Source organism: Schistocerca piceifrons, chromosome 1 (assembly GCF_021461385.2).
Source record: "Schistocerca piceifrons isolate TAMUIC-IGC-003096 chromosome 1, iqSchPice1.1, whole genome shotgun sequence".
Classification (NCBI taxonomy): domain Eukaryota; kingdom Metazoa; phylum Arthropoda; class Insecta; order Orthoptera; family Acrididae; genus Schistocerca; species Schistocerca piceifrons.
In genome coordinates, this window is record NC_060138.1 from 152,515,407 (window position 1) to 152,532,785 (window position 17,379).

Below are 17,379 nucleotides of genomic sequence, written 5' to 3' on the forward strand. Positions count from 1 at the left end.
AGGAAATGCTCAATATGTCCACCATCATTCCTCAACAATAGCTGTAGTCGAGGAATAATGTTGTGAACAGCACTGTAAAGCATGTCCGGAGTTATGGTGAGGCATTGGCGTCGGATGCTGTCTTTCAGCATCCCTAGAGATGTCGGTCGATCACGATACACTTGCGACTTCAGGTAACCCCAAAGCCGATAATCACACGGACTGAGGTCTGGGGACCTGGGAGGCCAAGCATGACGAAAGTGGCAGCTGAGCACACGAGCACCATCAAATGACGCGCGCAAGAGATCTTTCACGCGTCTAGCAATACTTTGTTTTGTTTTTTTTTTTTTTTTGTTTCGTTCTAATAAAACCCCATGTCATTCCAAGCATGTGTGTCAATTTTTACCTCTCTATCTACGTTCTTCCGTGGTTTATTAAGTTTTCAAATTTATACTGACTTTTTGATCACCCAGTACATAAGTCCGCAGAAGAACATGCTACAAAACTAGCTCCTGTTTTACGTGAAACAAAAGCCAATACTGAATTATTTACCCCACCCAGTTTTGCAGATGGAAGCATAATATGAGTAACGTATGTACAATGCAGTTCAAAGGGTGCAATACACACAAGTAGGTCGCAGACAGGAACACAGTGGAATGAAACCAGCTTCTATTTTGTACTAAACCACAATAAATATTGAAGACTTTAAATTTCCCAAGAATAAGATAAGATGATGGAGGGAATTTGGAAATTTGTGGTAAGGACTATGGGACCAAACTGCTGAGGTCATCTGTCCCTAGACTTACGCACCACTTCATCTAACTTAAACTAACTTACACTAAGGACAACACACGCACACCCATGCTCGAGGGAGGGCCCGAACCTCCAGTGGGGGGAGCCACGCGAACCGTGGAAAGACACCTAGACTGCACGGCTACCCCGCACAGCGATGATGGAGGACTGAATACTTTCAGCGCTCCAAGTGGCCTGGCAGCGAACCAAGGTCGTGTTACCGGAAGTCCCTACATAAGTTTAACCCCCTTATATAACAGGGCAAAGTGGTTTACCTTGTTTATGACGGCACCCGGTGCATCGGGATCCCAGTTGGCCGTGGCAGCGCCCAGCACGACGAACAGCTGGGACGGCGGCCTGCGCTCGTAGTCGGGGGCCTCGCCTTCCAGCCCGGACATGTCTGTAACACACCCATAAGGCGGCACCCACACTCTCCACACTGTTGTTGCTGCTGGCAATTTGGTGCACAGCTCCTCCACTCTCTCTCCAAAACAAGTTCTACACTCCTGGAAATGGAAAAAAGAACACATTGACACCGGTGTGTCAGACCCACCATACTTGCTCCGGACACTGCGAGAGGGCTGTACAAGCAATGATCACACGCACGGCACAGCGGACACACCAGGAACCGCGGTGTTGGCCGTCGAATGGCGCTAGCTGCGCAGCATTTGTGCAGCGCCGCCGTCAGTGTCAGCCAGTTTACCGTGGCATACGGAGCTCCATCGCAGTCTTTAACACTGGTAGCATGCCGCGACAGCGTGCACGTGAACCGTATGTGCATTTGACGGACTTTGAGCGAGGGCGTATAGTGGGCATGCGGGAGGCCGGGTGGACGTACCGCCGAATTGCTCAACACGTGGGGCGTGAGGTCTCCACAGTACATCGATGTTGTCGCCAGTGGTCGGCGGAAGGTGCACGTGCCCGTCGACCTGGGACCGGACCGCAGCGACGCACGGATGCACGCCAAGACCGTAGGATCCTACGCAGTGCCGTAGGGGACCGCACCGCCACTTCCCAGCAAATTAGGGACACTGTTGCTCCTGGGGTATCGGCGAGGACCATTCGCAACCGTCTCCATGAAGCTGGGCTACGGTCCCGCACACCGTTAGGCCGTCTTCCGCTCACGCCCCAACATCGTGCAGCCCGCCTCCAGTGGTGTCGCGACAGGCGTGAATGGAGGGACGAATGGAGACGTGTCGTCTTCAGCGATGAGAGTCGCTTCTGCCTTGGTGCCAATGATGGTCGTATGCGTGTTTGGCGCCGTGCAGGTGAGCGCCACAAACAGGACTGCATACGACCGAGGCACACAGGGCCAACACCCGGCATCATGGTGTGGGGAGCGATCTCCTACACTGGCCGTACACCACTGGTGATCGTCGAGGGGACACTGAATAGTGCACGGTACATCCAAACCGTCATCGAACCCATCGTTCTACCATTCCTAGACCGGCAAGGGAACTTGCTGTTCCAACAGGACAATGCACGTCCGCGTGTATCCCGTGCCACCCAACGTGCTCTAGAAGGTGTAAGTCAACTACCCTGGCCAGCAAGATCTCCGGATCTGTCCCCCATTGAGCATGTTTGGGACTGGATGAAGCGTCGTCTCACGCGGTCTGCACGTCCAGCACGAACGCTGGTCCAACTGAGGCGCCAGGTGGAAATGGCATGGCAAGCCGTTCCACAGGACTACATCCAGCATCTCTACGATCGTCTCCATGGGAGAATAGCAGCCTGCATTGCTGCGAAAGGTGGATATACACTGTACTAGTGCCGACATTGTGCATGCTCTGTTGCCTGTGTCTATGTGCCTGTGGTTCTGTCAGTGTGATCATGTGATGTATCTGACCCCAGGAATGTGTCAATAAAGTTTCCCCTTCCTGGGACAATGAATACACGGTGTTCTTATTTCAATTTCCAGGAGTGTATTAACAATTGCACACGACTTCTTTGAGGTGAAAGGTGCTAGATAAGGCGGTACTGATGGAATGAACTGATGAGTTTAAGGGATCAGCCCACTAGCTCATTATTCCCTCCATGCTGAGAGTGTCAAATCAGTATTTCTATGAAGAACGAGATGGACAGCCAAACATCTACACACATAGATCGAAAGCAACGTTAGAGTATGTGGTGGAGGGTACGTATGCTACCACTATCTGATTCCCCTTCTCTGTACCATTCCCGAATGACGCTTGGGAAGAGTGATGGTCGGTAAACCTCCGCATTAGCTCTAACTCTTCGAATTTTCTCGAAACTTGTGGGAGGAAGTAATACAGGGTGAAAAGTATTTAAACCGACAAACTCTGGGGGGTTGTTGGGGACATCAAAACAAATATTTTTCCCTAATGTCATTTTTTCCTATGAGGTGTAATTAAACTGGTAGAGGAAGATTTCTCTGGCGGCAAATTAATTAAACCAACAAACACTTTTCCATTTTTTGTGATCAAGAGACAACACATTAACACAACCCAATTTCAACTACAGTAGATTTTCAAAAATGCCTCCATTGACACGTAAACAAAGGTTACACCGGCGGATCATGTATGTCTGACACGGGCAAAAACCCCAGGAGTATCCTGAATTGTTCCTGCTGCTGCTACTATATGAGCAACCAGATCCTCTTCTGATGCAACAGGAGTTGCGTAAACAAGGTTGCGCATCTCTCCCCACACAAAAAAGTCCAGAGGGGACATATCTGCGGATCGAGCGGGCCGTGGTACAGGATCACCTCAGCCAATACACGTTTCTGGGAACCGTCGGTCCAGGAATCGACGCACAAGACGACTGAAATGTGCCGGCGCCCCGTCATGTTGGAACCAAATGTGTTGTCTTACAGGGAGCGGGACGTCTTCCAGCAATTCTGGCAATGCTCTGGCGAGAAAATTGTAATAGTGCCTGCCATTTAATGGCCTAGGTAGCAGATATGGTCCAATTAAACAGTCCCCAACAACACTGACCCACACATTAAGGATGAACCGCACTTGATGGGCGCTTGTAACTGTGGCATGTGGGATATCCTCACTCCAAACATGCGAATTGTGCATGTTGAAGAACGCCAGAACGTTGCTTCATCGGTAAACAACGCAAAGGATGGAAATGTAGGAAGCGTTTCACAGTGTCCCAGGTACCACTGCGAAAACTGTGCTCTGGGTGGATAATCAACTGGTTCGAGGTTGTGGACACTCTGTAAGTGAAATGGACGTAACAACCGCTCTCGAAGGACTGTTATTACATTCGTCTGATTCGTCCTCATGTTACGTGCAATTGTACGAGTGCTGATTGAAGGATCCCGCTCCATATGCTGCAATACAGATTCCTCAAATTGCAGCGTTCTTACCGTGCGACGGAGTTCAAATGGTTCAAATGGCTCTGAGCACTATGGGACTTAACATCTGAGGTCATCAGTCCCCTAGAACTTAGAACTACTTAAACCTAACTAACCTAAGGACATCACAAACATCCATGCTCGAGGCAGGATTCGAACCTGCGACCGTAGCAGTCGCGCGGTTCCGGACTGCGCGCCTAGAACCGCGAGACCACCGCGGCCGGCTGCGACGGAGTCCCTGATCAGGTAATGTGCCAAATGACCCGGTCTCACGCAGACGTTGGTACACAGCAGCAAAGGTGGTATGATGCGGGATACGGCGATTAGGATATTGTTGTTGATAAACCCGCTGTGTAGCTCGTCCGTTGTAGTGCGCTACGTAGTACGCACCAACCATATCAGTGTACTCACTCCAGGTGTATCGCTTCATTAGTAAACAGAGACTGGTGGGCAGCAGTTGCCTACAACTGAAGAGCGTAATACGGCCTTTAACAATTTAAGAGCGTAATATGACCTCCACCGGTTTAAATAATCCTCATAGGAAAAAATGACATTAGGGAAAAATATTTGTTTTGATGTTCCCTACAACCTCCTAGAGTTTGTCGGTTTAAATACTTTTCACACCGCCAAGTGCGTATTGCGCGCAGTTATTCGGTTTTTGAACGCAAAGGGCACTACGCCGATTGAAAACCATCGCCAATTGACGGAAGTTTATGGCGAGTCGTGAATGAATGTCAAAAATGTTCGTAAGTGGTGTAGAGAGTCTGCAGCTGGTCGGACCGAAATTCACGACGAACAAAGGAGCGGGAGACCGCGTGGCTGTGAGCTGGCATGACATGGGCATGCAAAAACTGCCACAGCGTCTACAAAAATGCATCGACAGAAATGGTGATTATGTCGAAAAATAGGTAAATGTTCAAGCTGTAAACCGATGTAAACCATTGTATAAAAAAAATAGGAGACCTACTTTTGGGATTATCCTCGTATTAATCCAACGTGGTAAGGGTCCCAGACTTACGAGTAATACTCAAGAATACGTCGAACGTGTGCTTTGTAGGCCACTTCTTTCGGGGGTGAATTATATTTCCTTAAGATTCTTCTTACGAATCGCTGTGTCGCATCTACTTTTCGAACAGTTTGTTTCAAGTGGTCATTACACTTTAGGTCGCTCCAGATGATTACTCATACGTATTTGCCGCCAATAGCGGATTTATTCGCCAATTTTTGTGCAATATGTTACATTTATTTCAGTTCAGTGTCAACTGCTAGTTGATGTTTTATCCAAACTTTTCTTTAACGTTACGTGGAAAAATTAGTAAGAGAAGCCAAAGTGGCAACAAATGAAAATATCACACATAGACAACCAAATATACTGGCATATGCAAATGACATACTTTCAGTAGAAAACAACAATGGTGAAACTGAAACGCTAAGAATCTAAATGAAACTGCCATGAAAATAATCAAGAAAATTAATGAAAAAAGAATAAACTATCACACAAAGCTAAAGAACGGCTACAGAACTACGTGATGACCTTTCCATAGAAGCTACACTTTCAAGGGCACTTACGACTTCAAATACATTGGTTTAAATGCAAAGAACTGCTACAGAAGACAAATCGAATACCAAACTAGACTACGGAAAGCAAACAAAGTTTAGCCTTCGCCACAAAACTTCTATCCTCCAAACTCTTGTCCAGAAAACTAAGCAGAAACTCAGCAACATCATCAGCAGGTCAGTACTGCTGCATGCAGAGGAAGCACAGGACATGACCAAAAGTGGAGGGCATCAACTATCAGTCTTAGAAAATGAACTGCACGGAAAAATCTTTGAGTCATCATTTAACCAACCAACACAAAGATCGGTTTGGAGATCCAATGGATAATTAGTTGAGCTGGCCGACCAAACTTCTGTTGTGAACATTGCCAAACCGAGACGTTTACTTTGGGTGTGCCATGTCGTCTTAATGGTCCCTGGCAGAATAATCTGTTTGGTATACAGCAAGAAGATGGAAGGCTCAAGGCCCTCTGTACAACCTAGTAGCAGGCGACAAGGTGAAGTGACAGAGAGTGAAGTGTTGGGTGTCACTGAATGGAAGGAAGCTGTGTGGAACAGGAAGAATCGGAGGCAAATGATGACATTGGCGCGGGATCACCAAGTCCCAAAGAAGCCAAAAGAGTGCGAGCGAGACAACTGCCAGTCGTTGCACCAATCATAAATCGTCTGCAGGTCTTCCGACAGTTCCCTACAGTTTTGTTGCGTTGCTATCATCTTACACACAGCCGCATCGTGAGCGATGGGACACAGCAGCTCCGAGGTAGCGATGAAGTGGGGATTTTATCCGGTACGACTATTTCACGAGTGTATCGTGAATATCAGGAATCCAGTAAAACATCAAATCTCTGACATCGCTGCGACCGGAAAAATATCCTGCAAGAACGGGACCAACGACGACTGAAAACAATCGTTCAACGTGACAGAGGTGCAACCCTTCCGTTAATTGCTGCAGATTTCAGTGCTTGGACATCACAAGTGTCAGCGTGCGAACCATTCAACGAAACATCATCGATATGGACTTTTGGAGCCGAAGACCTACTCGTGTACCCTTGATGACTGCACGACACAAAGCTTTACGCCTCGCCTGGGCCGTCAACTCCGACATTAGGTCTCCTTCCAAACTGCATCGAGCGGATGGACGTGTACGTGTATGGAGACAACCTCAAGAATCCACGGAGCCTTCATGTCAGTAGGAGACTGTACAAGCTGATGGAGGCTCTGTAATGGTGTGGGGCGTGTGCAGTTGGAGTGATAAGGGACGCCTGATACGTACGTAAGCATCCTGTCTGATCACCTGCATCCATTCATGCCCATTGTGCATTCCGACGGGTCGCAAGTTCGAATCCTGCCTCGGGCATGGATGTGTGTGATGTCCTTAGGTTAGTTAGGTTTAAGTAGTTCTAAGTTCTAGGGGACTGATGACTTCAGCAGTTGAGTCCCATAGTGCTCAGAGCCATTTAAACCATTCCGACGGACTTGGACAAATCCCGCAGGACAATGCGACACGCCACACGTGCATGATTGCTACAGAGTGGCTCCAGGAACACTCTTCTGAGTTTAAACACTTCCACTGGACACCAAACTTCCCAGATATGAACATTATTGACAATATCTCGGATGCATGGCAACGTGCTGTTTAGAAGAGATCTCCACCCCGTTGTACTCTTACGGATTTATGGACAGCCCTGCAGGATTCATTGTGTCATTTCCCTCCAGCACTACTTCAGACATTAGTCGAGTTCATGCCACGTCGTGTTGCGGCACTTCTGTTTGATCGGGGGGCCCTACGCGATATTAGCCAGGTGTACCAGTTTCTTTGGCTCTTCAGTTTATATACAGGGTGAATCACCTTAAACTTACACCGTAAGTACTGCGTAAATGGGAAGAGCTATTCGTGTACGGTTTTCACAGAACTGATTGGTAATCAGGGGCTCGTATTGTTAGCCAGAAAAAAGATTGTAATAATATGTAGAAAGTATATTTTTTGTGCAAACGCACACCTTTTTAAATGGAACAATGCCTATTGACAGCGCCAGGAAAGCAGAGATACTAAACATGGTTTTCCGAATTTCTTTCACCAAAGAAGACGAAGTACATGTCTTAGGGTTCGAATCAAGAACAACTACCAACGTGAGTAACTTAGAAATAGTTATCCTTGAATAGGGAAGCAACTTAAATCACTTAATAAAAGCAAGTCTTCCGGTCCAGACTGTATGCCAGTTGGGTTCCTTTCAGAATATGCTGACGCAAAATCTCCATACTTAACAAACATATATAGCCGCTCGCTGGAAGCAGATCAGTACACAAGGAATGGAAAGTCACACAGGTAATATCAATATCCAAGAAAGACAATAGGAGTAATCCGCTAAATTAAAGGCCCATGTCATTAGCGTCGATATGCAGCAGGATTGTGGAATATACAGGATGATTCAAAAAGAATACCGCAACTTTCAAAATGTGTATTCAATGAAAGAAACATAATATAACCTTCTGTTATACATCATTACAAAGAGTATTTAAAAAGGTTTTTTTTCACCCAAAAACAAGTTCAGAGATGTTCAATATGGCCCCCTCCAGACACACGAGCAATATCAACCCGATACTCCAACTCGTTCCACACTCTCTGTAGCATATCAGGCGTAACAGTTTGGATAGCTGCTGTTATTTCTCGTTTCAAATCATCAATGGTGGCTGGGAGAGGTGGCCGAAACACCATATCCTTAACATACCCCCATAAGAAAAAATCGCAGGGAGTAAGATCAGGGCTTCTTGGAGGCCAGTGATGAAGTGCTCTGTCGCGGGCTGCCTCGGGTAGTTTGGTTTTCAGCCTAGTCAACAGCGCCTAAAGCGAACAAATGTACAACTAAATGAAACTTTATAGCTCTCTTAATTCGCCGACAGATAGTGCTTAGCTCTGCCTTTTGTCGTTGCAGAGTTTTAAATTCCTAAAGTTGTGGTATTCTTTTTGAATCACCCTGTATATTGTTTCGAACACTACGAATTACCTCGAAGAGAATGGTCTATTGACACATAGTCAACACTAATTTAGAAAATATGGTTGTTGTGAAACTCAACTAGTTCTCTACTCACACGAAGTGTTGATTGATATCGACAAGGCATTTCAAATGGATTCTGTATTTCTAGATTTCCGGAAGGCTTTTGACACCGTACGTCACAAACAGCTTGTAATCAAATTGCGTTTTTATGGAATATTGTCGCAGCTGTGTGACTGGTATTGCTATTTCCTGTCAGAGAGGTCGCAGTTTGTAGTAACTTACCGAATGTAATCGAGTAAAACAGAAGTCATTTCTGGTAGTTTTATAGGCTCTCTTTTGTTCCCTATCTGTATAAACGTCTTAGGGGATAATTTGAGCAGCCATCTTTGGTTGTTTGCGGATGATACTGGCGTTTATCGTCTAATAAAATCATCAGAAGATCAAAAACCAATTGGAAAACGATTCAGATATTCCTACGGTGCGAAGATTGGCAATTGACACCAAATAATGAAACTTTTGAGGTCATAAACATGAGTGCTAAAAGGAATCCGTCAATCTTCGGTTACATGATAAATCAATCACTTCTAAAGGCCGTAAATTCAACAAAATGCCTACGAATTACAATTACGAACAACTTAAATTGGAAATAACACATAGAAAATGTTGTGCGGAAGGGAAACCAAAGACTGTCTTTTATTGGCAGGACACTTAGAAGATGCAACAGATCTACTAAAGAGACTGCCTACGCTGCGCTTGTCCGTGCTCTTTTGGAGTACTGCCGTCCCGTGTGGAATCCTTACCAGATAGGCTTAACGGAGTACATCGAGAAGTTCAGAGTAGAACAGCGCATTTTGTGTTATCGAGAAATGGGGGAGAAAGTGACACGGGATTCATACAGGATATGGGCTGGACATCACTAAAACAAAGGCGTTTCTCGTTGCGACGGGATCTCACGAAATTTCAGTTACCACCTTTTTCCTCCGACCTGCTTAGGGCGAACTGATCATCAAAATATAGTAAGGGAAATCAGAGATCGCACGGTAAGATATAGGTGTTCGTTCTTTTCCGCGCGCTGTTCGAGAGAGTAATAACAGAGAGTTATCGTAAAGGTGGTTCGATGAATCCCCTGCCAGGCATTAAAGTGTGATTTGCAGAGTAGCCATGAACTTTTAGGTGTAGATGTAGACATTAACAAACTAAAAATAGGATAAATGAGAATGTCAGTGGTGTCTGTTGCAGGATTCTAGTGCTAGTGGTTTACGAGATATCGTATTAAGAAAAGTTTCCATACCGGCACTTGTTTGTGCCATTCAACCTGTGTGTTGCTATGAACAATATTGTTATGTTCGCTTACAGTGTGCTTGTGTGTTCCTTGAGTGCGCTGCGACTCTTGTGACAGTCCAGGTATCAGGTCGTAAGCGGACAATGGTATTTACCTATGCAGAAAGAGGCGACATGGTCGTGGTGTATGGGGGAGAGTAGGAATAATGCAGTACATTCTTGTATGGTGCACGACAACAATCTCGGCAATTATTTATCAACCTCTTCAAATAGTTACTTGAATGGTGGTAACGCCTAGACAACATAACAGAAGGTAACCAGTGACGAGAGAAGAGGAGGAAATTAATGTCTTGCTGCTGTTGTAGTTGATCAGCACGTTAGCTACCGCTCAATCGCACGATGAAGTGGCATGCATCAGGCAAATGTCCTATACGTTCTCCATCGACATAAGTTCCGTGTCTATCACATCACTCTCCATCAAGAGCTACGTGGAAACGATCACGATAATCGTGTTAACTTCTGTATATGGGCATTAAGACAGGTTACTCCCGATGTACAATGTATCTTGTTTAGTGATGAAGCCACATTTATCAATCACGGCCAGGCAAACCGCCGAAACATGCACTTTTGGTCGTTTGACAATCCCCGTTGGCTTCGTTCAAAATGTTCAAATGTGTGTGGAATCTTATGGGACTTAACTGCTAAGGTTATCAGTCCCTAAGCTTACACACTACTTAACCTAAATTATCCTAAGGACAAACACACACACCCATGCCCGAGGGATGACTCGAACATCCGCCGGGACCAGCTGCGCAGTCCATGACTGCAGCGTCTTTTAGATCGCTCGGCTAATACCGCGCGGCTTGGCTTCGTAAGGGCAATCGTCAGCGTTCATGGAGTGAAAATGTGTGGTGTGGCATAGGTCCGTTTTTCATAGATGGAACAGTGAACGCGCACAAGCAACGTAGCCTCCTAACAAAACCATCTTCCTCGGATGCTAGATGTTCCATTGCAGACTGGGAGGAACCTGCTGTCCATCTCATAGTACACGAAGTACTGCAGCAGGTCTTCACAACTTGCTTCCAAATTGTTGGATTGGACGCATAGGACGCCGGCCAGTTCCCCGGATTTGACGCTTCTACACTTTTTCTGAAGGGAAAGGTGAAAGATGCTGTCTAAAAGGACATGCCAACTACTCCCGATGATATCCAACGACGCATTACTATAGCCTGCTTGGACATCTCCGCTGAAATGCTAGCATGTGTGCAGCAGTCGTTTCATATCAGACTGGAAGCGTGTATTCCCACTGCTAGTGATCAATTTGAACTCAACCTGTAATGGTCAGTTGTCTCGTTACTGCTCAGAATCCACATGACAAGTGTATGCACTTGTTCTTTAGTGTGTGCTACCACAGGTATTCTACAAGTGTCTGTGTGGGAACTTTTCAAAATACGATATCTCGTAAAATAGTTGAAATGGCTCTGAGCACTATGGGACTTAACATCTGAGGTCATCAGTCCCCTAGAACTTAGAACTACTTTAACCTAGCTAACCTAAGGACATCACACACATTCATGCCCGAGGCAGGATTCGAACCTGCACCCGTAGCGGTCGCGCAGTTCCAGACTGAAGCGCCTAGAACCGCTCGGCCACTCCGGCCGGCGATGTCTCGTAAACGACACGCACTAGAATCCAGCAAAAAACAGCACTGAGGTTCTGACTTACCGTACTTTTAGTCTATTACTATCAACAGGCATTGTCCAATTTAAAAAAGTGTATGTTGGCACAAAACACTTTCTAAGTACTATTACCGTCTGTTAATCGGCTGACAGTACGATCCCCTGACCATCAATTCATTCTGTGAAAACCCCACATCAACAGCACTTTCCATATCCACAATATTTGCGGTGCAAGTTTTAGGTGATTCACTCTGTATAGTATATATACCAGGTGTCTCTCCTAAGATTCGTCAGGCGCATTTTTTCTGGTGTCCCCGCAAATATATGCAATTTCGTTCTTGCAATGTGTAGCTAGGGCCAGCCCAAACAAATACGGCTCGTCGCATGTTTTATACAACGCCCAGTGTCGACGGAAAGCGACGGTTTGTTTCCAATTTCAAACAAAATTACTGTTAAAGAGGAATTTTACGTGCCATTCGATAGAGTGCTCGCAGATTGGTGTAGTGGAATATTTGTTTCTTCGATTTGAATTAACAGGGTCAATAAGACAGGAATAATTTAATAATCCGTACTCAGGGAGCGACTGAGCAGAAGCGCTGCAGCTTGGCGGTAGCACTCAGCACGGGCCAGGACGACACTGTCGCTGCCCTAGTACGGATTATTCTTCGTGTTTTACTGTGCCTGTTAATATATACCGATAAAACGATAATGGCACTAAGTTAATTTGGGTGCTCTATCGAATGAGCATGTAAAATTACGCTTTAAAAATCATTTTGTTTTAAATTGGAAACAAGCCGATGTTTTCCTGCAACATATGGCGTCGCGTAAATACTTGGTGAGCAGCATTCATTAGGGCTGACTCCAACTACACAATGCGAAAACGAATTTGCAAATACTTTCCGAAACACCGGGGAAAACGCTCCTGACGACTCTTAGGAGAGACACCTTGTATGTACTCTAAGACGACAAGCGACGCGTCACGAAGGAATTATCCAACTCGTACGGAAATTGGTAGATGCGATGTACATGTACAGACAAACAAATGATTATAGTTTCGGAAACACTGGATGATTTATTCAAGGGAAACAACTTCAGAAACTGAAGAAGTCAGTAAAGAGTTGGTTCAAGGGAAACAACTTCAGAAACTGAAGAAGTCAGTAAAGAGTTGGTCCATCCTTGGCTTGGCATTGATTGACAAATTTGTTGGAAGCATTCCAGAGGTATATCGTGCCAAATTCTGTCCAACTGGAACATTAGATCGTAAAAATTCCTAGCTGGTTGGAGGGGCTTGCCCATAATGCTCCAAACTTTTTCAATTAGAAAGAGATTCGATGATCTTGCTGGTCAAGTTACGCTTTGGCAAGCACGAAGACAAGTAATAGAATAGTAGAAACTCTCGCAGTATGTGGGCATGCATTATCTTGCTGAAATGTAAGTTCAGCATGTGAAATCTGGTTTCGCAGGACAGAGCGGATCAGGTTGTTGAAAGAGGCCCAAATCAGTTGCTGCTAGGTGCACAAGCATACAACTTTATGTGGTAAAAACACATAATCACACATGACCTTAAAAGAATTCAGAAACGATGCAACAATACGCCTGAAGGCCAGAACACAAGTTATTAAAATTGCATTAAGGAATACACACAGCTGAAGGCCTTAGCTGCAAAACAGAGTAACTGAGTGCTTAAGGCCTGGATAACAAGAACTCCAGTAAGGAAATTTTAAAAGATTTTAGACAAGGGCCTTTCAAATTTCAATTGAAGTAGGCTGAAGGCCTAATCTTATTTCACATACGGTTCGTCTGAAGGCCATATACAGAACATAGAACAACTCAAGGCTTAAGGCCTGGATAACAAATTAAGGTAGAGGAAAGTTTTGAAATTTCAGATGATTTTTTCTTTGATGGCTGAACTCCGTATCTTAAAATATTTCACATAAAGTTCGGCTGAGGGCCATATACTGAACATAAAACAACTCAAGGGTTAAGGCCTGGATAATAAATTAAGGTAGAGAGAAAATTTTCAAATGATGATTTTTTTTTCTTCAGGCGGCTGAAAATATTTCGCATAAGGTTCGGCTGAAGGCCACGTACTGAACATTAAAACAAACTAAATTAATACACAGCTGAAGGCCTCGCACAGTACTTGAGACAAAAGAAAATCGTTTAGGTGAAACAGGCAGCCAAGCGTAACACTAAATAATCGGGTGGCAGCACGACCTAGGGACGGCTGAAGAACCAACCAACAACCTAATCAATTCCCTTCCACCCGACCAACGACACGACAACCGAAGATATCAGTGAGGACGAAGATCGCAGCAGCACTACGTTTTAATAATTGGCATCTAAACACAGTCAAGGCACAATAACCACTCAAAGAAAAAAAAAAACATCAAGCTGTCGAACTACACGCCGTGCTGGACAGCGTCAACACGGCGAGGAAAACACACTGCTGGAAAACTACGCTAACGACCAGGGCAGGTAACTGGAACGTTAACGGCCACAAGGCAGAAGATACCGCTGGTGCACTTCACTAGTAAGTTATAATCATTTCAATAGTTAAACACTACACAGGAAGACGCCTGCCAAATTTCGCCGACTCCAGCACACCATTTGTTGCTGCTTGCGGGAACGGCCCAGGAAGCAACAACCGGCAATGAACGAGGAGATGTCACAGCAGTTGAGGTTTTGTAACAGGTTAACTGATTACTCAACTTCAGTATACAGGTTCGTTGGGCGACGAACTCTGTAGCTCTCGCAGCTAGTGCCTCACAACTCCGACCGCGTGTGCACGCCGCCAGCGGCCTCGGCCTGACCACACGCCGCGGAGGCTTTCTCACTGCTCTGTCGCAGCTGACGGACTCCTCACACACACCACCAAACGGAAAATATAGCGGTCACACGAACGATGGTACAGCAGCACTAGTATCGATAAACGCTTCTGCAGCCACTGACGGAGGCAAGTGAGCAACTCGTTCAGGTAGTAACTGGGGGTTCAATAAGGTGCCACTCGATGGTGAGAATATGCCAAAAGAGAAAACTGCATCAGCGCGAGCCAGCCACGGATCAGGATGGTTTGCCATGAAGAGGTACAAAACGTATCGCAGAATATGCTCGACGTACCGCTGTGTTGTAAGGGTGCAATGAATGACAGCCAAAGGGGTCCTGCTATAAAAAGAAATGGCACCTGAGACCATCGCACCTCGTTGGCGGCCCGCAGTTCAGACAAGATGGGAACAGAAGGGGCAGTCATGTTGGTATCCCACTGCCGTCTGTGGTGTCACCAGACAAGCCTTCACTGGACATTAGGGCTCATTTCGAAGAAAGATCATCAGTCAATGAGATTCTAGGCCAAAGAAGTGTCTGGAGATGCCCTGGACCCGAACAGCAGAATAATGCCAAGGTGACAGTCACCAGCCATACGATCCCACAACCAGAAGTGATCGTCCGGGGAGCCATTTCTTTTCATAGGAAGATCTCTTTGGTTGTCATTCGCAACATCCTTACAACACACAGGATGGTCGTCGATATTCTACACCTCGTTTTGTTGCCCTTTATGGCAAGCCATTCTGCGCTTATATTTCAGCAAGATGATGCCCAATCGCACACGGAGAGAGTTATTGCTTGTCTTCGTGTTTGTCAAACCCTACCTTCGCCAGCAAGCTCGCCGGATCGCTGGCCAATCAAGAAAGTTTGTAGCATTGTGGGCAGAGCCCTCCAACCAGTCCGGAATTTTGAAAAATTTGGTACGATATCACTCAGGAGGACATACAGCAAATCCATCAATCAATGCCAAGCTGAATAAGTGCTTGCACACGGGTCAGGAATAGACCAACGTCTTGTTGTCTTGCTCAGTTTAAGAATCTCGTCCTTTTGAATAAATCACCCAACTTTTTTGAAACTGTAATCATTTGTTTATCTGTACATGTACATCACATCTACCAATTTCCGTCTCATTCAGATAATTCCTTCGTTTTGTGTCGCTTTTTGTCTTTGAGTGTATATACAATTCTAACGGCACTGTCACAGTTCCATTGGGTACTCCTGAAATTGCCTTTACATATGGCGATTCTGTTCCTGTAAGAGCGACCTGTTGACTTCAATGTGTAAGGAAGACCCGAATCTAGTTACAATAACATTGCTATGTTCATGTACACTACTGGCCATTAAAATTTCTACACCAAGAAGAAATGCAGATGATAAACGGGTATTCATTGCACAAATATATTATACTAGAACTGACATGTGATTACATTGTCACGCAATTGGGGTGAATACATCCTGAGAAATCAGTAGCCAGAACAACCACCTCTGGGAGTAATAACGGCCTTGATACGCCTGGGCATTGAGTCAAACAGAGCTTGGATGACGTGTACAGGTACAGCTGCCCATGCAGCTTCAACACGACACCACAGTTCATCAAGAGTAGTGACTGGCATATTGTGACGAGCCAGTTGCTGGGCCACCATTGGCTGGCTCTGAGCACTATGGGATTTAACATCGTAGGTCATCAGTCCCGTAGAACTTAGAACTACTTAAACCTAACTAACCTAAGGACATCACACACATCCATGCCCGAGGCAGGATTCGAACCTGCGACCGTAGTAGTCCCGCGGTTCCGGACTACAGCGCCTAGAACCGCACGGCCACCGCGGCCGGCTGGGCCACCATTGACCAGACGTTTTCAGTTGCTGAGAGATCTGGAGAATGTGCTGGCCAGGGCAGCAGCCGAACATTTTCTGTATCCAGAAAGGCCTGTACAGGACCTGCAACATGAGGTCGTCCGTTATCCTGCTGAAATGTAGGGTTTCGCAGGGATCGAAGGAAGGGTAGAGCCACGGGTCGTAACACATCTGAAATGTAACGTCCACTGTTCAAAGTGCCGTCAATGCGAACAAGAGGTGACCGAGCCGTGTAACCAATTGCACCCCATACCATCACGCTGGGTGATACGCCAGTATGGCGATGGCGAATACACGCTTCCATTTCACCGCGATGTCGCCCAACACGGATGCGACTATCATGATGCTGTAAACAGAACCTGGATTCATCAGAAAAAATGACGTTTTGCCATTTGTGCACCCAGGTTCGTCGTTGAGTACACCATCGCAGGCGCTCCTCTCTGTGATGCAGCGTCAGGGGTAACCGCAGTCATGCTCTCCGAGCTGATAGTCCATGCTGCTGCAAACGTCGTCGAACTGTTCGTGCAGATGGTTGTTGTCTTGCAAACGTCCCCATATGTTGACTCAAGGATCGAGACGTGGCTGCACGATCCGTTACAGCCATGCACATAAGATGCCTGTCATCTCGACTGCTAGTGATACGACGCCGTTGGGATCCAGCACGGCGTTCCGTATTACCCTCCTGAACCCACCGATTCCATATTCTGCTAACAGCCATTGGATCTCGACCAACGCGAGCAGCAATGTCGTGATACGATAAACCGCAATCGCGATAGGCTACAATCCGACCTTTATCAAAGTCGCAAACGTGGTGGTACGCATTCCTTCTCCTTACACGAGGCATCACAACAACGTTTCACCAGGCAACGCCGGTCAATTGCTGTTTATGTATGAGAAATCGGTTGGAATCTTTCCTCATGTCAGCACGTTGTAGGTGTCGCAGCCTTGTGTGAATGCTCTGAAAAGCTAATCAACGGGATATCACAGTATCTTCTTCCTGTCGGTTAAATTTCGCGTCTGTAGCACTTCATCTTCGTGGTGTAGCAATTTTAATGGCCAGTAGTGTAAATATATTAGTCTAGGTTGGAAAAAGT

The 17,379-nt window shown here is 46.0% G+C and overlaps 1 protein-coding gene across 1 annotated transcript in view; it reads right to left on the minus strand.

Annotated features, from left to right (window-relative positions):
- The window catches only part of LOC124792195 (serine protease 53-like), a 132,702-nt gene extending 131,533 nt beyond the window's left edge, over nucleotides 1-1,169 (minus strand). Inside the window, exon 1 of the mRNA XM_047257924.1 lies at nucleotides 1,047-1,169. Within this exon, the coding sequence (XP_047113880.1) occupies nucleotides 1,047-1,169 (123 nt within the window). The remainder of the gene's footprint in view (nucleotides 1-1,046) is intronic.
- Nucleotides 1,170-17,379: the final 16,210 nt, after the last annotated feature.